Genomic DNA, 25975 nt, shown 5'->3' on the forward strand with positions numbered 1-25975 from the left:
GTGGCTCATGCCTGTAATCCCAGCACTTTGGAAGGTCAAGGTGGGTGGATCCCTTGAGCTCAGGAGTTTGAGACCAGCCTGGGCAACATAGTGAAACTCCATGTCCACAAAAAATACAAAAATTAGCTGGGTGTGGTGGTGTGTGCCTGTAGTCCCCACTACTTGGGAGGCTGAGGTGGGAGGATAGCTTGAGCCCAGGAGGCAGAAAAGACTAGGGGCAGAGAAACTAGTTGAGGATTTATGCAGAAATCCAGGTAAAACAAAAGCAAAACAAATAAAGAGAAATCCAGGTAAGAATTATAGCCTAACAAAAAGAAGATTCATCTTGGAGAGAGATGTGTACAGATCAGAGAACTACTTAGGCAGCACAATAGACTAAATCATATTTAAAGGAGAAGAAAGGGAAAGAATCAAGGTAACTATAAGGAAGGCAATGCCATTTATTCAGATAGGAAACCTAAGAAGACAAAATTTAGGTTAGAGAGTGATAGTCATATTTCTATATGGTATATTTGAAGCACCTTTCCAGGAGGCAGTTGAAAAAAATGGGCCAAAGGCTCAGGTAAGATATTTCAGGAGAGGCCTGAAAGTCTTAAGAAAAGTAGGTGAAGACATGGCATGAGATTGCCTAGGGAGAAGGCGAAGTAAGGACAAGGGGAGAAACTTGACGATGGGAGAGTTAAAGGATGAGCAGCAGTAAAGGAGCCCACAAAGATAACTGAGGACTAGTTAAGAGAGGAGAGATTTGTAGAGTGCTATACAAAATGGATTATTCATATGATTGTTACTATAGTTTACTTGTATGAAATAAATCATTTTTGGTACATAGGAAACAATAAATTCTTAGACATTTCATTTGAAAAGTACCTAATGTTGTAGAAAGAAAAAAGCATGGACATTACATTCCACAGGCCTAGTTTAATGGCTATATAACAGAGAACCGTAGGTCATAAGAGAAAAAGCAATTACGCTGACCTGTGGGAGTCAGAAAAGCTCCACAGAAAAGGCTATAAAGGAGCTGAGATTAAAAGAAATGTGTAAGTTTACTAGCCTGACAACTGTGTACAGTGTCTCAGTGCAAAAACATTTCAGGCAGACAGAACAAGATTTGTTGAAGCATGGCCTCAGTTTCCCCATCTGTTAAAAGGGGTTAATACCTACTCTGCTTGGCTACTATAGCCATTAAATAAGAACACATATGTAAACCATCAAACAGAGTTTCTGTTATATCTTAACTGCTTAATATTCTCTTTAACCTGTGGTATATTTCTTCTGTTATCATTGTTATTTTTTGAGACAGAGTCTTGCTCTGTCGCCCAAGCTGGAGTGCAGTGGCGCAATCTCAGCTCACCGCAACCTCCACCTCCCAGGCTGAAGCAGTTCTCACGCCTCAGTCTCAGGTGTGTGCTACTACATCCAACTCATTTTTTGTATTTTTAGTAGAGATGGGGTTTCACCATGTTAGCCAGGCTGGTCTCAAACTCCTAGCCTCAAGTTGATCCGCCCACCTCAGCCTCCCAAAGTGCTGGGATTACAGGCATGAGCCGCCTCACCTGGTCCTGTTATTTGTTATGTAAGATTTGCCATTATCCTATTACATGTATTCTTAAATTAAATTATATGTTTGAAGGGAAGGATCTGTGAACTTATAATCTAGAAACTGTGCAACTAAAGGTCAGTAATATGTCCTTAAAATGTTAAAAAGCGTTCAGAATATGCGGAAGTGATAATACCTCACTACTTCCCTTCCAATTCCCTACTTAATTTTATATGCTATCTAACACTTAAAAACTTTAAATTTTGTAGCAATCAACTTTCACATTACAATTTTTCTAAATGATTTTAGTTGAACTAACAGCATTAATAGTTTTCCAAAGAAATAAAACTTCTTTGAAGAAGCTGCTGTTAATAGTAAAAGTATAATATAAGTAGAGGTAAAACTTTACAGTAATTCAGCTTTACAGTTACATATCTGTTCGTTACCTGAAGAGCTGGTTGTTATCATCAACATTTTCTGATCCCCACCTCCCTTTGATATCTTCAATTACATGATTCTTAAGAAATTTCCTCAGCAGTTGGATAGTCTGTTGCCTTGTAACTTCAGGACCAAAATTGCTATTATTTCTTAATAGGTCATAAAGCCAATCCACTGCTTCTCCTGCTGTGAAACAATTGCCATATTTTTTAAAGTGTTGTCTGTGTTTTCTTAGAGGCATTCCTGCACGAAAAGATGTGGTAACTTCATTCCACTGTAAAAAGAAGGAAAATATTTTTTAAAAATCGAAGAAAAATCAAATCTCATATTGACTTGAAGTACATTAGGTAAAGACAATTCTTTAATTCACATCTGATTACATCATAAAAAGTCTCGAAGAATCATTCATCTTATTTGTGCTATATAAAATTTTATATCTGGCTGGGCGCAGTGGCTCATGCCTGTAATCCCAGCACTTCGGGAGGCCGAGGTGGGTGGATCACCGGAGGTCGGGAGTTTGAGACCAGCCTGACAAATATGCAGAAACTCCGTCTCTACTAAAAATACAAAATTAGCCGGGCATGATGGCGCATGCCTATAATCCCAGCTACTCGGGAGGCTGAGGCAGGAGAATCGCTTGAACCAGGGAGGCAGAGGTTGCGGTGAACTGAGATTGCACCATTGCACTCCAGCCTTGGCAACAAGAGCAAAACTCAGTCTCAAAAAATAAAAATTTATATCTTACTGTGCTTTCTTTTTATTAATTCTAGTGCTGTAGTAACATTTTTATGTAATAGCTTTTTTATTAGAAGCACTTCATTGGCTGATCTTATTTAAGATCCTGAGCTTATTTAAGAAACCTAAAAATAAGGAAGAACTACAATCAATAGAGAAAACATTTATCCCTGTTTTTTTACTTCAATTAATATTAATGTTGGTAGCATTGTGCTTCACATTCATTATTTCACTTTGATTACCCCAAATTCTATGAATAGGTACTGTTAATTTCTCATTTTTCACAGAAGGAAAACAGAGAGATTAATAAAATGACCAAGGTCACACAGCTAAGTGATGAACCTAGGCATTCAAACCCAGGTGTGATTGGCTCTAGAACCTGTACTCTCAACTACTGTGCTGGCCAAACAAAACTTATGGCAGGCAATAGTTTTACTGGTGAAATATCTTTAACATGAAAAATGGCTTATGTATTTACTATAGCATCTCTTTTGTGAAGATTCCTGTAGTGAACATAGAACAGATGGGATAAATTAAGCTGTAAAGTCCACTGCATGTTTAGTAACACTGTGACATGTACATTTTGCAAAGATATTGATATTTTCTAAACTGTCCTCAAATCAGCCAAACTTCTATATTTATGACAGCTCTAATGGTGGAGCATGGAGGTGATGGTGGTATAGAATAAACACATCACTTTTTAATAGAAAAATCCTACGTTAGTGGTCAAATCTAATTTGCAACCCATTATGCCACTACTAACTATGTTACTGCTTTTCTAACCTATGTGGCCCCGATACCAAATTTAAGGGCTGAAAACTGGATGATTATATTGTTTTCTTTCCACACTTTCCCACTTTATATATTTATTTACCCAAGAAACTGATACTGAGCTGCTCACTCTGTACTGGCCTGAGGACACAGTAATAAAAATGACAGAAAGGGTCTCTGTACTAAGGGAGAGTACAGAATGGCTTTCCTGAGATGCAGTACAGGGTAGTGGTTTTAAGAACAGGCTCTGGAATTAAGAGTAGTAGGGCTGGTTTCCCAGCTCTAGCTCTACCAATATTGTTTATGACTTTTGGGGCCTATCTTCAATCTCTATGCCTCAATCTCCTTAACCACAAAACAGGGACAAAAGGACCTAACCAGTGAGCTTATTGTAATGATAAAATGATGTAATATATGTGAAGTATTAGTAAGCATTTGGTGCATGTTTTCTTTTTCAGCGTGCTTATACTACTTTCATCTAATGGGTTTCAAATAATGTGGCAGGACTACCTGATTGAGGTTCCTTCCTGTCCTAAATTCTATCCTTCATATTGATAAATATAGCCAATAACTTACCAAGTAGCAGAATCCATGTAAGATCGCCATACCAGGAAGATCTGAATTCTAGCTCTGCCACTTGCTGTTGATGTGACTTTAGAAGGCATTTAACGTCTGTCAGCCTCAGTGTGCACACTGGTAAAGTAGGGCTAATAATACGTGCTCGCCTGAAGGGCATTCCTAAGAGGAAAATGCTTGTTGTTCTGCAGATCACAACACACTTTCAAAAACAGCATCCTCCTGGGAAACCCCTTAAGGCTAGCATGTATTAGTAACCTTTACCAATGTGGAAGCAGGCTGGCAGAAGGTAGGGGACTCACCTAACGTCGATAACCAGCACCACAGTATCCTATAGAACCGAAGACCCAACTGCACAAAACGCGTTAGGAGTGCTGCACGAGCAAATTCAGGGACCACCAGCAGTGGTTACTGATGGGAACTCGGAAATACCGTTTTGAGACAGGCAGCTGTTATCCTAGTGCTATTCGGCCGCTACATCCTGCGTTAAATTCCATGGGTTCAATAAACAAAATTGCTACATTCGGGCTTGCCCCCCACCTAAGCCTACAAAGCTTTGGGCCTCATTCCCAATGGTTCCCTCATTCTGAGGCGGGCAGAAAATCAGGCGAGGTGAGCGGCCAAATCGGAATCTTTTAAGGCGCCCCCAGGGGACGCCGGCCACGCCAGGCACAGGAGTTGCTCCTCACAGCGAGTCTGGAGCGGCCTATACGCGCGGCGCTTCCTCTCCGACCCGAGGCCCAGACCCTCAGCACAGAGGGAGCGGTGAGTCCGGCCAGGGTCGCATCCCCATTACTCCTCCTCGCCAGCCTTTTCCCTGAACCCAGGGATCCCGGGACTCATCCCTCCGACCAAGGTAAAAAACTGCGAACGGTGGTGACTGCCGTCAACCGGTCCCGTCTTTCCGAGCTGTCTTACCAGCCTGGTGGCCCGATAAGGCCCGGGAGGCACGCCCCGACTCTCCATAGGTCTGTCAGCGCCGGGTGGCGTCCATGGCGGCGAAGGCGACACTCAGGCCCAGCGGCCGGGGCAGTGGCGAGTCTCGGCACAACCGTTGGCCCCGCCGCCGATTTGAATAGCATCGAGGGCTGCGCGGATTGGCCGCGCCGCGGGTCACATGACGCCACAGCCAGCCTCGGGAAGGAGTCGGCGGGGGCCCGGGAGGCTCGGCTGCGTCCTGGGGCTCCGGTAGCTGGCGCAGGCCTTGGTGGGCTGGGCTGGCCTGGGACCGCCTCGGTGGGACAGGCTCGGGTTTCCCTGGCGCTGCTTCTCCCTGCTGCCTTCTGCGGCGAGGCGGAGTCACGGAGTCCTGTTTTCGTGCTCAGAGAGGATGAGCTGTTTAGTTGAGTCCAGCCTGTGGTTTAAGGAAATTTGAAATTTGAAAAGACAAGAAAACACGGTTTTTCTGCCTGGCCCTACAGGATCTTCAGCAGTTAGCTTAGAAGGCAAAGCAGCTTGATGGATATATGTCTCAGTTTTTCTCTCTGCTGTCTCTCCTCTCTCTCTCAGCAGGGGCCATGATTCTCTGAAGTGCTAAAACGTAGGTTCAGAACCCCTTAATTGTGCAGTAAAATGGATCATTCAGAATCCCCCAATTGGGTAATAAAATGGATTATAGGTAGACTTTCTTAAGTACATACAATGTGGGGCTTGGGAAAGGTTGTATACAACTTGTCAAATTGCTTCCCTTAAACTCTACCACTGTATAAGAATCTTGGTTATGTTTGGATCATGATTATACACTTAAAATTTCACTGGGATCTTAGAAAATAAATCTTTAACAGAAGTCAACTTTCAAATGACAAAAACTACATTCTGAGAGTTGAAGAGACTTACTCAGTCTTAGGTCTCCTTGGCAAAGCACAGACTTGACGCTTTTAATAAATACCCTGTCACCAGTCTGAAACTATTTGATGCTAAGAATCCCTTAGTACAGTAGGAGATTGCTTGAGTGATTTGAAGCTGTGGAAGAATTCACTTGGAAATTAAATAGCAGTTTAAGAGGATAGGATGCAGTAAAAAGAAGAGATAAAGGAAAATGTTCAGGGAGTGGTAGTGTAGGTCTGTGGAGTTTTCCTTAATTTGGGTTATTTAGGCAGAAACACATCTATTTTTTACCAGGACCAGTGGGTAGGAATTTTCAAAACACACTTGGTAAACAGGAACAATCTACTCAATTTTCCACTTATGTTAAGGAAAAGTAAAATGATTGATGTTACAAAATAATGTTAACTGTTTCTTACCTGGCTTTATGATACATTGTCCCAGGATTTTCCTTTTTCTTTTCTTTTTCCTTTCAGAAGGAAATGGAGATGAGACTGTGGAAGCCAAAATTTATTTTTGCCCAGCTCTCCAAGTTGAAAATCATCTCACATACAGCCTTTGATATAAGTAGCCACAGCTTAATAGTACCTTAATAATCCACTGTGGCTGTGGATTCACTCTGCACCATCCACTTTCACATTTATAGTGTCTTTAGATGATAAAATATTCAAAAGTTAGGTTTTTGTTAAATGTGAGTGGTCTGAGTTTCTTTAAGGTAACTTTGCATACCTTTGCTCTTAACAATTTATTCATCGATTGCATAGTTTAAATCTTGGAAGTCATTTTATTTCCTCTCATTACCAATTCTGTGAGAGTCACTTTATCATCCTTTTCCTAATTCTCCTACATTAGAATTTCTCAGAGTGGGTTACAAACTACATGTTTTAGAATTTCCTGCAATACCTGTTAAAATGCTGATTCCTGGGATTCCCCAAATCCTGACTGGGGGCTATGTCTGTATGTGTATGTGTGTGTGTATGTGTACGTGTGTGTGTGTATGTGTGTGTGTCATGGGAGGGAAAGTACAGGGTAAATGTGTAGGGTTGGAGGAGCCTGGATCTCTGAAGACTGTGCAGCTGAGATGCTGTAATGCCCATGAACTGCCTAGCTGTGGACTTATATATGAAAGAAATATGAGCCTCTGTTAATTTGCTCTTCTAGCTGAACCTAACCTAATCTACTCATTGTGATACAATGAGTATCGCAAAAGAAAATGAGCTCTCTTCTTTTGTCTGCCACCATGTGAGATGTGCCTTTCACCTTCTGCCATGATTGTGAGGCATCCCAAGCCACACAGAACTTAATTCAGATAGCTGGAGAGATGATGGTGGATGGGAGGCAGGACTAGATTGCAGCTCCCACTTGGATGGAAAGAGCAGAATGTGCAGGCTTGCACTGTGAACTTTTGCTCCAGAATAACTGCAGGAATAAATCAGGAAAGCTGAGAGAATTGATAGACCATCTGAAGGAAGTGAATTGCTCCTGCAGGACCCGGGAGACACCCCAAATACTGTGCTGGCTGGTGTTCATGACTGAGAGGCCCACAGACAGTTCACATCACACGACTCTGTGCAGACAACCCCAGTACCAGCCCAGAGCCTGGTAGACTTGCTGGGTGGCTAGATCCAGAGGAGATAACAATCATTACATCTCGGCTCTCAGGAAGCCACATCCCTAGGAAAAGGGGGAAAGCACTACATCAAGGGAATACTCCATGGGACAAAAGAATCTGAACCACAGCCTTGAGCCCTAGGCCTTCCCTACGACAGAGCCTACCCAAATGAGAAGGAATCAGAAAACCAACTCTGGTAATATGACAAAACCAGGTTCTTTAACATCCCCCAAAAATCACACTAGCTCACCAGCAATGGATCCAAAACAAGAAGAAATCCCTGATTTACCTGAAAAAGAATTCAGAAGGTTCGTTATTAAGCTAATCAGGGCAATCCAGAGAAAGGCAAAGCACAATTTAAGGAAATCCAAAAAATGATACAAGAAATGAGGGGAGAAATTTTCAATGAAATAGATAGCATAATTAAAAAACAATAAAAACTTCAGGAAACAATGGATGCACTTATAGAAATGCAAAATGCTCTGGAAAGTCTCAGCAATAGAATTCAAGAAGCAGATGAAAGAGCTTCAGAGCTCAAAGACAAGGTTTTTCAATTAACCCAATCCAACTAAGACAAAAAAAAAAAAGAATAAGAAAGTATGAACAAAGCCTCCAAGAAGTCTGGGATTATGTTAAATAACCAAATCTAAGGATAATTGACATTTCTGAGGAAGAAGAGAAATTTAAAAGTTTGGAAGACGTATTTGGGGAATAATAGAGGGAAACTTCCCTGGCCTTGCTAGAGACCTAGACACCCAAATACAAGAAACTCAGAGAACACCTGGGAAATTCATCACAAAAAGATCATCACCTGGTCACATTATCATCAGATTATCTAAAGTTAAGACGAAAGAAAGAATCTTAAGAGCTGTGAGACAGAAGACCAGGTAACCTGTAAAGAAAAACCTATCAGATTAACAGCAGATTTCTTAGCAGAAACCCTATAAGCTAGATGGGATTGGGGCCCTATATTTGGCCTCCTCAAACAAAACAATTATCAGCCAAGAATGTTGTATCCAGTGAAACTATGCTTCATAAATGAAGGAAAGATACAGTCTTTTTCAGACAATCAAATGCTGAGAGAATTTGTCACTACCAAGCCAGCACTATAAGAACTGCTAAAAAGACCTCTAAACCTTGAAACAAATCCTGGAAACACATCAAAACAGAACCTGTTTAAAGCATAAATCTCACAGGACCTATAAAACAAAAATGCAATTAAAAAAAAAACTAAGGTATACAGGCAATGAATAGCATGATGAATGGAATGGAACCTCACATCTCAATACTAACATTGAATGTAAATGGCCTAAATGCTCCACTGAAAAAATACAGAATTGCAGAATGGATAAGCAACCAACTACTTGCTGCCTTCAAGAAACTAACTTAACACATAAGGACTCACATAAACTTAAGGTAAAGGGGTGGAAAAAGTCCTTCCATGCAAATGGACACAAAACATGAGCAGGAGTAGCTATTCTTATATCAGTCAAAATAAACTTTAAAGCAAGAGCAGTTAAAAAAGATGAAGAGGGACATTATATAATGATAAAAGGCCTTGTCCAACAGGCAAATATCACAATCCTAAATACATATGCACCTAACACTGGAGCCCCCAAATTTATAAAACAATTACTGCTAGACCTAAGAAATGAGATAGAAAGCAACACAATAATAGTGGGGGACTTCAGTACTCCTCTGACAGCACTAGACAGGTTATCAAGACAGAAAGTCACCAAAGAAACAATGGATTTAAACTATACCCTGGGACAAATGGATTTAAAAGGCATTCCACCCAACGACTGCAGAATATATATTCTATTCATCAGCGTATGGAACTTTCCCCAAGATAGACCATATGATAGGCTACAAAATGAACCTCAATAAATTTAAGAAAATTAAAATTATATAAAGCACTCTCTCAGACCACGGTGGAATAAAACTGGAAATCAACTCCAAAAGGAACCTTCAAAACCATGTAAATACATGGAAACTAAACTGCTCCTGCATTCTTTATTGGGTCAACAATGAAATCAAGATGAAAATTAAAAATTTCTTTGAACTGAACAATAATAGTGACACAACCAATCAAAACCTCTGAGATACAGAAAAGGCAGTGCTAAGAGGAAAATTTATATTCCTGAACACCTACATTAAAAAGTCTGAAAGAGCACAAACAGACAATCTAAGGTCACACCTCAAGGAACTACAGATATAAGAACAAACCAAACCCAAACCCAGCAGAGAAAGGAAATAAGCAAGATCAGATCAGAACCAAATGAAATCAAAACAAAAAAATAAAGAAGATAAATGAAATAAAAGCTGATTCTTTAAAAAGATAAATAAAATTGATAGACTATTAGCAAGATTAACCAAGAAAAGAAGAGAGAAAATTCAAATAACCTCAAATAGAGGAGATAGATAAATTCCTGGAATGATACAATCCTCCTAGCTTAAATCAGGAAGAATTAGATACCCTGAACAGACCAGTAATAAGCAGTGAGATTGAAATGGTAATTTAAAAAAAAGTCCAGGACCAGATGGATTCACAGCAGAATTCTACCAGACATTCAAAGAAGAATTGGTACCAATCCTATTGACAGTATTCCACAAGATAGAGGAAGAGGGAATCCTCCCTAAATCATTCTATGAAGCCAGTATCACCCTAATACCAAAACCAGGAAATGACATAACCAAAAAGAAAACTACAGACCAGTATCCCTGATGAACATAGATGCAAAAATTCTTAACAAAATGCTAGCTAACCGAATCCAATAGCATATCAAAAAGATGATTCTCCATGATCAAGTGGGTTTCATGCCAGGGATACAGGGATGTTTTAACATACACAAGTCAATAAATGTGATACACCACATAAACAGAATTAAAAACAAAAATCACATGATCATCTCAATGGATGCAGAAAAAGCATTTGACAAAATCCAGCATCGCTTTATGATTAAACTCTCAGCAAAATCGGCATACAAGGGACATACCTCAATATAATAAAAGCCATCTATGACAAACCCATAGCCAACATAATACTGAGTGGGGAAAAGTTGAAAACATTCCCTCTGAGAACTGGAACAAGACAAGGATGCCCACTCTCACCACTTCTCTTCAACATAGAACTGGAAGTCCTAACCAGAGCAATCAGACAAGAGAAAGAAATAAAGGGCATCCAAACAGGCAAAGAGGAAGTCAAACTGCCACTTTTTGCTGATGATATGATTGTTTACCTAGAAAATCCTAAAGACTCTTCCAGAAAGCTCCTAGAACGGATAAAATAATTCAGCAAAGTTTCTGGATACAAAATTAATGTTCACAGATCAGTAGCTCTTCTATACACCAATAGTGACCAAGCTGAGAATCAAATGAAGAACTCAACCCCTTTTACGGTAGCTGCGCAAAATAAAAACAATAACAACAAAAAACTTAGAAATATATCTCACCAAGGAGAAGAAAGATCTCTACAAGGAAAACTACAAAACATGGCTGAAAGAAAGCATGGATGACACAAGCAAATGAAAACACATCCCATGCTCATGAATGGGTAGAATCAATATTGTAAAAATGACCATACCATCAAAAGCAATCTACAAATTCAATGAAATTCCCATAAAAATACCACCAGTGTTCTCCACAGAACTAGAAAAAAGAATCCTAAAATTCATACAGAACCAAAGAACATTCCACATAGCCAAAGCAAGACTAAGCAAAAAGAATAAATCTGAAGGCATCACATTACCTGCTTTCAAACTATACTGTAAAGCCATAGTCACCAAAATAGCATGGTTCTTGTATAAAAATAGTCACAGAGACCAATGGAGCAGAATAGAGAACGCAGAAATAAGCCCAAATTCTTACAGCCAACTGATTTTTGACAAAGCAGACAAAAACATAAAGTGGGGAAAGAACACCCTATTCAACAAATGCTGCTGGGATAATTGGCAAGCCACATGTAGGAGAATGAAACTGGATCCTCATCTCTCACCTTATACAAAAATCAACTCAAGATGGATCAAGGACTTAAATTGAAGACGTGAAACTACAAACATTTTAAAAGATAACATTGGAAAACCTTTCTATACATTAGCTTAGGCAAGGATTTCATGACCAAGAACCCAAAAGCAAATTCAATAGAAACAAAGATAAATAGCTGGCACTTAATTAAACTAAAGAGCTTTTGCACAGCAAAAGGAAGTCAGCAGAGTAAATAGACAACCCACAGAGTAGGAGAAAATCTTCACAATTTATACATCTGACAAAGGACTAGTATCCAGAATCTACAATGAACTCAAATTGGCAAGAAAAAAAATAAACAATCTCATCGAAAAATGGGCTAAGGACATGAATAAACAATTCTCGAAACAAGGTATACAAATGGCCAACAAACATGAAAAAATGCTTGACATCACTAATGATCAGGGAAATGCAAATCAAAACCAGAATGTGATACTACCTTACTCCTGCAAGAATGGCCATAAAAAAAAAAAAAAATAGATGTTGGTGTGGATGCGATGAATAGGGAACACTTCTACACTGCTGGTGGGAAGGTAAACTAGTACAATCACTATGGAAAACAGTGTGGAGATTCCCTAAAGAACTAAAAGTAGAACTACCATTTGATTTTGTAATCCCACTACTGGATATCTACTCAGAGGAAAAGGAGTCATTATATGAAAAAGATACTTGCACATGCATGTTTATAGCAGCACAACTTGAAATTGCAAAAATGTGGAACCAACCTAATGCCCATCAATCAACAAGTAGGTAAAGAAATTGTGGCATACATATATGATGGAATACTACTCAGCCATAAAAAGGAATGAATCAATGGCATTTGTAATAACCTGGATGAAATTGGAGACTTATTCTAAGTGAAGTAACTCAGGAATGGAAAACCAGATATTGTATATTCTCATTCATGAGTGGGAGCTAAGCTATGAGGATGCAAAGGCATAAAAATGACACAATGGACTTTGGAGACTCAGGGGAAAGGGTGGGAAGGGGGTGAGGGATAAAAGACTACAAATAGAATGCAGTGCACACTGCTCGGGTGATGAGTGCACCAAAATCTCACAAATCACCACTAAAGAACTTACTCATGTACAAACACCACCTGTTATCCAATAACCTATGGAGATAAAAAAATTTTAAAAAAAGAAAATGAATCGCATGTACCCTGTATTATATGTAGTGAGACAAATTTTTTCCACCTAGACAGAAATTATCTATTCTAGTAGGCTTTCCTCATTCTGCCCATGGAATTCATATATTCCCACTAGAAAATAAGTTCCATGGCCAAGACTTTATCCAGTTTGATTACTGCTCTATCTCCAGCCCCTAAACAGCACATAGTAGGAATTTAATAAATATTTGGTGAATGGATGAATTTTTTCATCCATCACAAAAGGGAAACTTTATATATAGGGAATATAATCTAATTGTCTTTCCTTTCTAGGTAACCTTTAATAAAATATTCCTGAAGTCTGTAAAATTTATTTATCCTTGAAGTTAGCCATTGCACCATGCTATGTCTAGTTATGAGACTTATTTCATGAATTTTGTCTAATATTTTGTCTGGTCTAAATTTTTTTTTAAATTTTTTTCTTTTAAATTGCTCCTGCCTCTTGTCCTCCCTGCTTCTGAAACTATTATTAATTATTTGATCTTCTGGATCTATCTTAATTTTCTGATGTCCTTCCTTCTATAAGTTTCCTTTTATTATTTTTTTCTTCAAATTCTGAGAGAATTCTTCCAGCTGAGCTTCTATTTAATTTTCTTTTATGCTCAGTTTTTCATTCATCTCCAGGAAGACTTTTCTATTCTCTCATTATTATTTATTTATTTCTGTATTGCCTACTCTTGATTTAGGCTTGGGAATACGAATTATGAATAAGACTCTTGTCACCCAGGCTGGAGTACAATGGTGCGATCTCGGCTCACTGCAACCTCCACCTCCCCGGTTCAAGTGATTCTCCTGCCTCAGCCTCCCGAGTAGCTGGGATTACAGGTGTCTGCCACCACGCCCAGCTAATTTTTGTGTTTTTATTAGAGACGGGGTTTCACCATGTTGGCCAGGCTGGTCTCGAACTCCTGACTTCAGGTGATCTTTCCACCTCCACTTCCCAAAGTGCTGGGATTACAGGCATGAGCCACCGCGCCCGGCCTTCTGTGAAGATTTTTAAACTTTTACTGTAGATATTTGTTTAGGAACAAAAGGAAAGGTAGCTTCTTGCATGATTCAGCTTTCAGGTAATTTTTTTCCTTTTGGCATAGTGAGTTGGGATCCCAGGTTTTTTTTCTTTCGAATTTCTCTCTCCTTTTCTTTTTAAAATCTTCAGAGAAAACATTTTAGAAGAAAATGAGTCTGTGGTCTTGAGTTTTGTCTCATCTCTCATGGCTAGGATGGTTTATTCCTAGAAAGGTCTATGTTGTTAGAAAAGCTCATTATTAACAGGTTGTGCAGTCTCATGTCCTACAAAGAAAAAAAAATAGGAGGAGGAAGGGAGAAATAAAACTACAAATGAACAAAAAAAGGGAGAGCAATCCTGGAAAACCCATAAAAGCCGTATTATTCTCAAGTCCATACATCAGTAGGAAGGTATGAAATGGTATATTATATATATATATTATACATATACACACACATGTATCTATATATACACACATATATGTAAGTGTGTGTATGTGTACATATATGTATGTGTGTGTGTATCTATATGTATGTGTGTGTATATATATATGTATGTGTGTGTGTGTGCAACATATATATATGTTGCTGTTATCTTCTTCTGAAGTTTAAGTTGTCTAGTTCCAGTTTTCTCAGTTTAATTTTTAGAGATTTCAAATCAGGAAGAATGACAAAAACAGGAAAAGAAAGAAGGAAAAAATGTAATATATTATTTTGAGAACTTGCAGCCAGGAAAAACTTTAGAATTCTGTCCAATTTATAGAAAGTAATAAAAATTAAAAAAACATTAGGCAAGGCCAGAACCTAGTAACAAGTGCACTATAGTTTATTTTGAAACATGATTTTTCTTTTTCTAATTCCCCAAATTTATTAGAGACAAAATCATAGTAGGAGCAATTTATTGTGAAATAAGTTTTAGTCTTATATTTGGCCTGATTATTTGCATAAAGCAAGAATAAATTATTTGCCACATAGGCTCTTTTTAAATTGGCTTTGATGGAAGTTTGTTCCATAAGGAATCTCATATTAGATTTTTCAAAGCATTGAGCCCAGCCACGGATTTATCTGTGCTTGCGAATACGTGTATGAGTTGGATAAATTGCTCTCCTCTCAAGGAAACAAGATAACCTGTCAGAAAGTGACATTCTTTGCTTACCACAGGTCAGGAACCCTGTACAGGGACTGCGCAGACAACTCATGAGGCCCGTTTTCTCAAGGGGCTTTTATTGACTTTATAAGTCACCTTTGATTATTTAAAGCAGTCTGTTTACACTTGAAAATATGCCATTCCAGTCAAAGCCTTGGTAAAATAACCAGTGTCTCCAATTGGGTCCTGTACTAAAGAAAACAGATTCACTTTAAACAACTACAGAAGACAAGAAGACTTTGTTATACTTACTGAGATGCTTAACATTTCTGTTGTTCTTCCTTCATTCTCGATGCTACAGGCATCTTTTGGGTATTATTTTCCTTCTGTCTGAAGTTCCTTTAACAATTCTTTTAGAACAGATCTGCTGGCAACACATTTTTTAGTTTATTATCCATCTGAGAATATTTTATCTTAATTCCTAAAAGACATTTTCTCTGAATATGGAATTCTGGGTTGAAATTATTTTCTTTCAGCCCTTTATAAATGTTGTTTCACTTCCTTCTGGCCTCAATGAGACAGCTGCAGTCATTAGAATAAATGTTTCCCTATAAGTAATACATCATTTTTCTTTGGCTTTTTTCATGATACTTTCTTTGTCTTTAGTTTTCAGCAGTTGGAATAGGATGGCTCTGGGCATGATGTTTTTGTTGTTGTTGTTATTTTTCTGTTTGGGTTTGCTGAATTTTTTGAATCTGTAGCTTAACGTCTTTTCTTCACATTTGGGTCATTTTCAGTCCTTATTTCTTCAAAGTTTTAAAAATTAACATATTCTTTCTTGTCTCTGTGACTAAAATAACACAAATATTAGTTCTTTCAATATTGCACCACAGGTTCCTGAGGTTCTATTTAACTTTCTCAATCATCTTCCCCCTGCTTTTCAGATCATATACCATAGTTCCCCCTTATCCTCAGGGGTTATGTTCCAAGACCCCTCGTGGATATTCGAAAGGCAGATAGTATCAAACCCTGTATAGACTATGTGCACATTTCCTTGTCCTTCTTTACAATTTCACAAATAGAACATTCATTCGTATTGTAGATCTTAGTAATCTTGGCATACGATTTATTTCATTTCTTTATTAAATTGAAAACTTTCACCTTATTAAATCAAGTTTAGCCTAAAGCTGTGTCCTTACATATTCTAAGCTCAGCCTAAAGGGTTCTCTGTACATCATGAACTATAACAAATGGAGATGTAAACAGACCATAGCCTATACTTGTGCCAATCACCGAGTTTTGGCCTATCAAATGTAGCCAGCTATTCAAATCATGTTCAAATAAGGCAAACACCGAGCAGTAACTGATCCAGCTATTTCTGCACCTCACTTCCGATTTCTGTAGGTGACTTTCCTTTTCTGTTCATAAATCTTCTTCCACCGCAGGGCTATGCTGAAGTCTCTGAGCATACCCTGGCTTGGGATGCTTTCCAATTTGTAAAGCATTCATTGCTCAATTAAACTCTTTCAGATTTAATTCGACTGTTTTTCTTTTATCAACCTTTTAAGTGAAGCACCTGATGGCTTCTCTTTTGCATATCCAAATTGCTGGCATTACTACTTGTACCTTGGGGACAATAGTAAGTAAATAAGGGTTACTTGAATACAAGCTCTGCTATACCACAACAGTTGATGTGACAACAAATATGGCCACTAAGAGACTAATGGGCACGTAGAATACACAGTATGGATATGCTTTGATAAAGGATGATTTCATGTCCTGATTGGGACAAAGTGGGATGGTGTGAGATTTCATTATGCTACTCAGAGCCACACATGTTTTAAAAGTTGTGTATTGTTTCTTCTGGAATTTCTATTTAATATTTCAGATTGCAGTTGACCATGGGTAAGCAAAACCTTGTATAAGGGGGGATGATGATAATTTCTGTTGCTCTATCTTCATTAGTTTTTTTTTTGTCCTCTCTATTCTGCTGCTGAGCCCATCTGGTAAGATTTAAAATTTGTTATTGTATCTTTTAGTTCTAAAATATCCATCTGGTTCTTCTTTATATTTTCTATAATCATTCCTCCCTATCTGCAGAGGATTGGTTAAGACCCCTCCATGGATACCAAAATCTGTGCATACTCAAGTTCCACAGTCAGCCCTGTGGGACCCTCAGACACAAAAAGGTGGCCTTTGTATGCTCAAGTTTCACATTCCATGAATATTGTACTTTCAATTCATGTTTGATTGTGGATATGGAACCTGCCAGTACAGAGGGCTGACTGTATTTATTGAAAAATATCCACTGTGTGGACTCATGCAGTTCAATCTTTTGTTGTTCAAATATCGACTATATTTTATTTCAAGATTTTAAGATTTTGTATCTGTACTCTTTCCTGTACTTTCCTGTTTCCTGGGGCTCCCCTCATTAGTCCTCTTACCGTATCTTTATTACTCCACTCTGACACGCACTTCTTGTGACTCTCTCCACATCTGGTACAAAGCAACAAGATAATAAGAGTGTGTTAGTACATGTTCTCACTGTTGTAAAGAACTGCCTGAGACTGGGTAATTTATAAAGAAAAGAGGTTTAATTGACTCAGTTCTGCATGGCTGGGGAGGCCACAGGAAACTTACAATTCTGGTGGAAGGGGAAGCAGATATGTCCTACAGGGTTGCAGGTGAGAGAGAGGCCAAAGGAGGAACTTCCAAACACATATAAAATCATCAGATCTCTTGAGAACTCACTGACTGTCATGAGAACAGCATGTGGGAAACAACCTCTGTGATCCAATCACCTCCCTCCCTTGACCTGTGGCATTACAGGTCCCTCCCTAGACATGTGGGGATTACAATTCAATATGAAATTTGGATGGGGACACAGGGCCAAACCATTTCAAAGAGGGTGGGGAAAAATTACCTTACTTCCTTTAATTACAGTTCCTGTGACTGGAAATGAAAGCTTTCCTCCGAGTTTTCAGCTCTTGTACCTCCCATTGCTACCTCGGCCATGGTCTCTGAGCCACTATTGGATTGCTTGGGGGCAGGGACATGAGAGAATGGAGAACAAGAAAAAAAAATGGAGTTCCTTGAGCAGTGGTTTGTAGTTCTCCTTGAAGAGATCCTTCACATCCCTTGTAAGTTGGATTCCTAGGTATTTTATTCTCTTTGAAGCAATTGTGAATGGGAGTTCACCGTGATTTGGCTCTCTGTTTGTCTGTGATTGGTGTACAAGAATGCTTGTGATTTTTGTACATTGATTTTGTATCCTGAGACTTTGCTGAAGTTGCTAATCAGCTTAAGGAGATTTTGGGCTGAGACGATGGGGTTTTCTAGATATACAATCATGTCATCTGCAAACAGGGACAATTGATTTCCTCTTTTCCTAATTGAATACCCTTTATTTCCTTCTCCTGCCTGATTGCCCTGGCCAGAACTTCCAGCACTATGTTGAATAGGAGTGGTGAGAGAGGGCATCCCTGTCTTGTGCCAGTTTTCAAAGGGAATGCTTCCAGTTTTTGCCCATTCAATATGATATTGGCTGTGGGTTTGTCATAGATAGCTCTTATTATTTTGAGATACGTCCCATCAATATCTAATTTATTGAGAGTTTTTAGCATGAAGCGTTGTTGAATTTTGTCAAAGGCCTTTTCTGCATCTATTGAGATAATCATGTGGTTTTTGTCTTTGGTTCTGTTGGAAGTCAGTGTGGCGATTCCTCAGGGATCTAGAACTAGAAATACCATTTGACCCAGCCATCCCATTACTGGATATATACCCAAAGGATTATAAATCATGCTGCTATAAAGACACATGTACACGTATGTTCATTGTGGCACTATTCACAATAGCAAAGAGTTGGAACCAACCCAAATGTCCAACAACGATAGACTGGATTAAGAAAATTTGGCACATATACACCATGGAATACTATGCAGCCATAATAAATGATGAGTTCATGTCCTTTGTAGGGACATGGATGAAACTGGAAAACATCATTCTCAGTAAACTATCGCAAGGACAAAAAACCAAACACCGCATGTTCTCACTCATAGGTGGGAATTGAACAGTGAGAACTCATGGACACAGGAAGGGGAACATCACACTCTGGGGACTGTTGTGGGGTAGGGGGAGGGGGGAGGGACAGCATTAGGAGATATACGTAATGCTAAATGACGAGTTAATGGGTGCAGCACACCAACATGGCACATGGATACATATGTAACAAACCTGCACATTGTGCACATGTACCCTAAAACCTAAAGTATAATAATAAAAAAAAAATGGAGTTCCTGCATTCTCTGAGTGTTGGGAGATTGCTTTTCCACTCCTTAAGCTTCTTAAGCCAGAACTGGAGGAATTCTCCTGGCACTTTATCTGTTTACAATCACATACTATTTCCAGATTTCCTGCTGAATTGAGTCCAGGACAAGAGATGCTAGAGTAAAATAAAAGTTAAAACTCACTGCCCTTTCAGTGGTACTTTGATATCTGATTTTCTTCCCAGTCTCCTTGCCACTTACTTTTCAGAGTTCTCAAACAGCTGCTGGATGCATTCTGTTCAGGTTTTATACCTGTATTAGGTTCAATAGTAAATTACTAATAAATAGTTGTTTGATTATTGAGTGAGAGGATATCATAACTTATCAAATTAAGAATTTTTAAATGAATGTTTTGACAATAATTTTTTACGAGGGAAAATTGAATTTCTCTCTTGTAAAATTCCTTTTCTAGATATTAAGCTAATTGCTCTTTGTTATCCTGAAAGAAATAATCTTCTTCACATTGCTGTTTAGTTTTCATAGTATTTGCTGCAGGCTCAGTATGTAATTGATTTTTTAAATATTTTTACATTTTTCTACATTCTTATTTGTAGATCTTTGTGTTTGAATAATTCAAAATTTAAAAAAAGCTTCTGTGTTTCTGCAGAAATAATAAAACTGTTACACTATGTAGCAAAAGTAATAACCACAGTACAAAAATACCCTATCAATCAAATCATCCCAACCTTTTTAGTAGTGTTTGTTCTTTAAAAATTTAAATGTAATGTATAACATTTTGTGTGTTACTATACTTGTTTCTTTTTTCCTTAAAATTAATAGGATCATTTTTATACTTGAAAATAAATTTAAAAGTAAAATTATTCACAATGAAATTCTTGGATAATCAGACACAAGGACTAGAAATCTTTTTTAGTCTTATATTAAGAGAAGTTATTTATAACTGAAAAACTACTATTCAAGGCATATGTTAACTATTAAAAAATAGAGGGGAAAAATAAAGTGTTCATATGTACCAAATAATGATCAAAATGCTAACTTATTTATAGGTTATCTCTTCATAAAACATGGTTATGGTACAGTTATAAGCAAGTGCAATGGGGTTGTATTGCAGTTGGCACTTGAAAGCTCATGAACTTTTAATGTAATTCTATCTTCACTGCACACTGGAGAATTTAGTCTTATTGGGTTTCAGTTATTAGAAGTAATTCTAAATATAGGAAACATGGTATCATGGACACTATAAAATGAACTGCTAGACTCTGAGAATCAGGCTTGGATAGAAATGGGTCTAGCATATTTGCCTTTCTCTGTCACCATAATGAAAATGTATTTAGGTCGGATGTCTACTTCCGAGAAGCCTAAGCTTCTAATAGGCATACATTTCCTAGGGGCCATAACATCAGTCCTCTTTAAGATTCTTTAGGAGTGCCTATCAAGAAATGACAAATTTCTTAAAAGAAATCTAGTTAAAAACTAGATATTTTTTAGTCTTTTTTAAGTCATCAATCCTATCTAAGTGCCCTTTCATTACTTCAATAAATATTTGTTGACTGCCTGCTATGTTCTGGTAACTTTGTTAGATCTGGGTCTATGTTAGTCAGGAAAATACAGTTTCACTTCAAGTTACAGTCTAGCAAGAAATACAAGCCAATAAAATAAGGTTTAATTGTTGCTCTGATAAGAGAGGTATACGATTTGTGGAGGTATACTGGAGGGACATTTAGCTCAAAGAAGGCCTAGGATAATACTCAACACCGAGTATGAATCAAACACGTGAAGAAGTGTTAGAAACACTTTTTGCCTTGTGAGAAACTCCGTATAAGGGCCTCCCCTGAGACTTGTAGCCTGTAAATCGTGATGCTTTGTGGTCCCACTTCAAGGTTACTTTGTCTTTTCTAAAGAGTGAGTGCCCAGCAAAATTTATACTTTTTCTCTACGTTAAATAATGCTGAGGTTTTAATTAATACACAAGTCTGATCAGATACAAATGAATAAAAACAGTGATCAATCATAAAGAAACGTTAGTGTTCTCATGCATCACTGTCAACTACTAATAAATTATTTTATATGTATATTGTCTCCTAGGCCAATCATATTACAATGCTTCTTGATGGCATCTGTTAACAGCTTACCTTCACTGTTATCTTGTCTGACAGCAGATGCATTTATATATTTGCTTGTCTTACCATTTTATTTCCACGTTCCTTCCACATTTCTTATTCTTTAGGGATCATTCTGCCCTTGTGAAATATAAATACCATCTCTGTTAAATTCATTACTCATTTTATCCTCACTTTTCCAGACAAATCACCATGGCTTTGAAGTGTAGAATATATTATTTTAATTCCTCTGCTAGCTTCCTTTCAGATAACTTTTGTTTTCTTTTCCTCCTCTTGTCATTGGAAGTTACATTTCTGAGTGCATGCCTTCAAGTTAATTTCTGAATATTCTTCTGTAGCATAGTAAGAGAAAAACAATCTTGTTTGGCTGGCCAATGGTGATGAATAGAGTGTAGACCAGCCTATAGAGTCCAAAGCCTTCAAGAGAGAAAGAGCAAGAATGAAAGGTGGTGGTATAACTAAATATTTTCATAATCATGGACAAAAGGATTTGGGATCATGATAATTTACTTCAGGTTATTTGCAGGTGAACTTCAGACTTCTGTGAGTGACAGCACATGGGGTCCTAGATGCTCTGATGGAGAACCTGGGTGTTATAAAATGTATGAGTAGGTGGGCTTCTATTAAATGGAGTACTTAAAGAAGAACTACTCAAGTTGCCCAGGTTGTGCTTGAATGGACACAGTCTCAAGAATTCAATGAGTTCAAGTGTTAATATATGCCCTTTGGACTGTAGTTTCCATGAAAGGCCATATTGTGTCTATCAATAAATGCTGTAGAATAAGTGAAGAAACATGACATGAACTGCAATACTTTACTTTTTCACAAAAGGCAACCTTATCTGCCACTTTAGAGAGAGTGAGATTGTACTATCATACAAAAGAAAATAAGGATTGTACCCCTATAGGTTCTTTGTGTGTATTTGTGGTTGAGTGGGGGCAATTTTGGAGAGATAAATACTTTGGATAGCATTTGACTCCTGTATACATGGAATATTTTACAAACATTGTAATCTAAGGAGATTTGTCAACTTTAAAATCAAGAGGTCATAAGGAATCATAAAGAGCTAAATTTATGTTGCATTTATTACCATGAAACCATCTATTACTAATAGAAAGCAGTAAGTAAGAATACTCTATAATTCCTACAAAATGGGAGAAAATTTTTGCAACCTACTCATCGGACAAAGGGCTAATATCCAGAATCTACAATGAACTCAAACAAATTTACAAGAAAAAACAACCCCATCAAAAAGTGGGCGAAGGACATGAACAGACACTTCTCAAAAGAAGACATTTATGCAGCCAAAAAACACATGAAAAAATGCTCATCATCACTGGCCATCAGAGAAATGCAAATCAAAACCACAATGAGATACCATGTCACACCAGTTAGAATGGCCATCATTAAAAAGTCAGGAAACAACAGGTGCTGGAGACGATGTGGAGAAATAGGAACACTTTTACACTGTTGGTGGACTGTAAACTAGTCCCACCATTGTGGAAGTCAGTGTGGTGATTCCTCAGGGATGTAGAACTAGAAATACCATTTGACCCAGCCATCCCATTACTGGGTGTATACCCAAAGGATTATAAATCATGCTGCTATAAAGACACATGCACACGTATGTTTATTGCGGCACTATTCACAATAGCAAAGAGTTGGAACCAACCCAAATGTCCAACAACGATAGACTGGATTAAGAAAATGTGGCACATATACACCATGGAATACTATGCAGCCATAAAAAATGATGAGTTCATGTCCTTTGTAGGGACATGGATGAAACTGGAAATCATCATTCTCAGCAAACTATCACAAGGACAAAAGACCAAACACCTCATGTTCTCACTCATAGGTGGGAATTGAACAATGAGAACTCATGGACACAGGAAGGGGAACATCACACACTGGGGACTGTTGTGGGGTGGGGGGAGGGGGGAGGGAAAGCAGTAGGAGATATACCTAATGCTAAATGACGAGTTAATGGGTGCAGTACACCAACATGGCACATGTATACATATGTAACAAACCTGCACATTGTGCACATGTACCCTAAAACTTAAAGTGTAATAATAATAATAAAAAGAATACTCTATAATTAGTGGTCTAAAACTGAAAATGATGGACTAGCTTTTTCACTGAAAGCGATTTCTATTCTGTTACTCAATTACTCAGTTGCTTAATTTTAAGATTTTATTATGTCTTTAAATCATGATTAATATAGGAAATATGATGCTTTTCTACTTCCTAACCACTGCTTATCCAAGCATCCACAATCTTTTATAATACTATTTTGTACTACCATATTTATTTTAAAATGAAAAAAACCCTCAGTTACTGTTAAAAACACCACTTTGCACACAAACTAGAAAACTTAGAAGAAATGAATAAGTCCCTGGAAACATACAACCTCCAAAGATTGAACCAGGAGGAAATTGACAGCCCGAACAGACCGATAACGAGTTCTGAAATTGAATCAGTAATGAAAAGCATACTGACACAAAAAGCCCTGAACCAGACAGATTCACAGCTGAATTCTACCAGATGTATAAAGAAGAGCTGGTGCCAATCTTACTAAAAATATTCCAAAAAATTGAGGAGGAAGGACTCTTTCCTAACTCATTCTATGAGCTCAGCATCATTCTGATACCAAAACCTGGCAAAGACACAACAACTACAACAAAAGAAAACTTGGGGCCAATATATTTGATGAACATAAGTACAGAAATCCTCAACAAAATACTAGCAAATAAAATCCAGCAGCATATCAAAAAGATAATCCACCATGATCAAGTAGGCTTTATTCCTGGGATGCAAAGTTGCTTTAATATACAAAAATCAATAAATGTGATTCACCACATAAACAGAAACAAAAACCACAATCACATGATTATCTCAATAGATGAAGAAAAGGCTTTCTATAAAATTCTACATCCCTTCATGTTAAAAACTCAACAAACTAGGCACTGAAGGAATAGACCTCAAAATAATAAGAACCATCTATGACAAACCCACAGCCAGTATCATATTGAATGAGTAAAAGCTGGAAGCATTTATCTTAGAACTAGAAAAGACAAGGATGCCCATTCTCACCACTCCTATTCAACATAGTACTGGCAGTCCTAGACAGAACCATCAGGCAAGAGAAAAAAATAAAATTATCCAAATAAGAAAAAAGGAAGTTGAATTATCTTTGTTCATAAATGACATGATGTATACTTACTAAACCTAAAGACCCCCCAAAAGACTCCTATTCTTGACAAACAACTTTAGTAAAGTTTCAGGAGACACAAATCAGTAGCATTCCTTTACACCAACAATATGCAAGCTGACAGCCAAATCAAGAATGCAATCCCATTCACAATAGCCACAAAAAATAAAAGTACCTAGGAATACAGCTAACTAATGAGGTGAAAGATTTCTACAATGAGAATTATAAAATACTGCCAAAAGAAATCAGAGACCACACAAAAAAATTGGAAAAACATTTCATGCTCATGGATAGGTAGAATAAATATTGTTAAAATGGTCACACTGCCCTAAGCAATTTACAGATTTCATGCTATTTCTAGCAAACTACTAATGATGTTTTACACAGAATTAGAAAGAACTGTTCTGAAATTCATATGGAACCAAAAAATATCCTGAATAGCCAATGCAATCCTAAGCAAAAAGAATAAAGCCAGAGGTACCACACTACCTGACTTCAAGCTACACTACAAGGCTACAGTAACCAAGACAGCATAGTACGTGTACAAAAACAACACAGACCATTGCAACAGGTTAAAGAACCCAGAAATGAAGCCACATACCTACAACCATCTGATTTTCAACAAAGTCACAAAAACAAGTAATGGAGAAAGGACTCTCTATTCAATAAATGGTGCTGTGCTAACTGGCTAGTCATATGCAGATTATAGAAACTGGACCCCTTCCTTCATTATACGCAAAAATCAACTCAAGATAGATGAAAGACTTAACTGTAAATTCAAAAACCATAAAAATCCCTGGAAGAAAACCTAGGAAATATCATTCTGGACACAAACATTGGCAAAAATTTCATAATGAAGATGACAAAAGCAATTGCAACAAAAACAGAAATTGACAAGTGCACCTAATTAAATGAAAGAACTTCTGCATAGCAAAAGAAACTATCAAGAGTGAACAGATAACCTACAGACTGGTACAAAATATTTTCAAACTATGCATTCAACAAAGCTCTAATGTCCAGAATCTATAAGAAACTTAAACAAATCAACAAGCAAAAAATAAGCAAACGCATTACAAAATGGGCAAAGGATGTGAACAGATACTTCCCAAAAGAATACATACACATGGCCAGCAAGCATATGAAAAAATGTTCAGCATCACTAATCACTGGAAAAATGCAAATAAAAACCACAATGAGATACCATCTCAGACCAGTCAGATTAAAAAGTAAAAAAAAATAACAGATACTGGCAAGGTTGTGGAGAAAAGGGAATGCTTATTCACTACCGGTGGGAATATAAGCTAGTTCAGCCACTGTGGAATGCAGTTTGGAAATTTCTCAAAGAATTTAACAATTGACCCAGCAATCCCTTATGGATTATATACCTAAAGGAAAGTAAATCATTCTACTGTAAAGACACAAGCATGCGTATGTTCATTACAGCACTATTTACAGTAGCAAAGACATGGATTCAACCTAAATGTCCAACAATAATGGACTGGATAAAGAAAATGTGGTACATAAAATCATAGAATACTACACATTCATAGAAAAGAATGAGATCATGTCCTTTGCAGAA

At 37.7% G+C, this 25975-nt stretch overlaps 1 protein-coding gene and 1 long non-coding RNA gene across 6 annotated transcripts in view; one reads left to right on the forward strand and one right to left on the reverse strand.

Annotated features, from left to right (window-relative positions):
- Positions 1-5391, reverse strand: part of DEPDC1 (DEP domain containing 1) — a 29660-nt gene extending 24269 nt beyond the window's left edge. The window contains exons 1-3 of one of the 4 annotated variants that reach the window (XM_063625274.1): positions 4976-5251; positions 4058-4219; positions 1984-2249 (exon numbers count right to left, since the gene is read on the reverse strand). In XM_063625274.1, coding sequence (XP_063481344.1) covers positions 1984-2249; positions 4058-4087 — 296 coding nt within the window. In that variant the 5' untranslated portion in view covers positions 4088-4219; positions 4976-5251. Of the gene's footprint in view, positions 1-1983; positions 2250-4057; positions 4220-4975 lie in introns of all 4 variants that reach the window. The other 3 variants (XR_010117454.1, XM_063625273.1, XM_063625275.1) reach the window with 3 other exon arrangements.
- The window catches only part of LOC134734052 (uncharacterized), a 293059-nt gene continuing 271610 nt past the window's right edge, over positions 4527-25975 (forward strand). For both annotated transcript variants that reach the window (XR_010117455.1, XR_010117456.1), the window contains exon 1: positions 4527-4913. This is a non-coding gene — a long non-coding RNA (uncharacterized lncRNA). The remainder of the gene's footprint in view (positions 4914-25975) is intronic.

Source organism: Symphalangus syndactylus, chromosome 12 (genome assembly GCF_028878055.3).
Source record: "Symphalangus syndactylus isolate Jambi chromosome 12, NHGRI_mSymSyn1-v2.1_pri, whole genome shotgun sequence".
Classification (NCBI taxonomy): Eukaryota; Metazoa; Chordata; class Mammalia; order Primates; family Hylobatidae; genus Symphalangus; species Symphalangus syndactylus.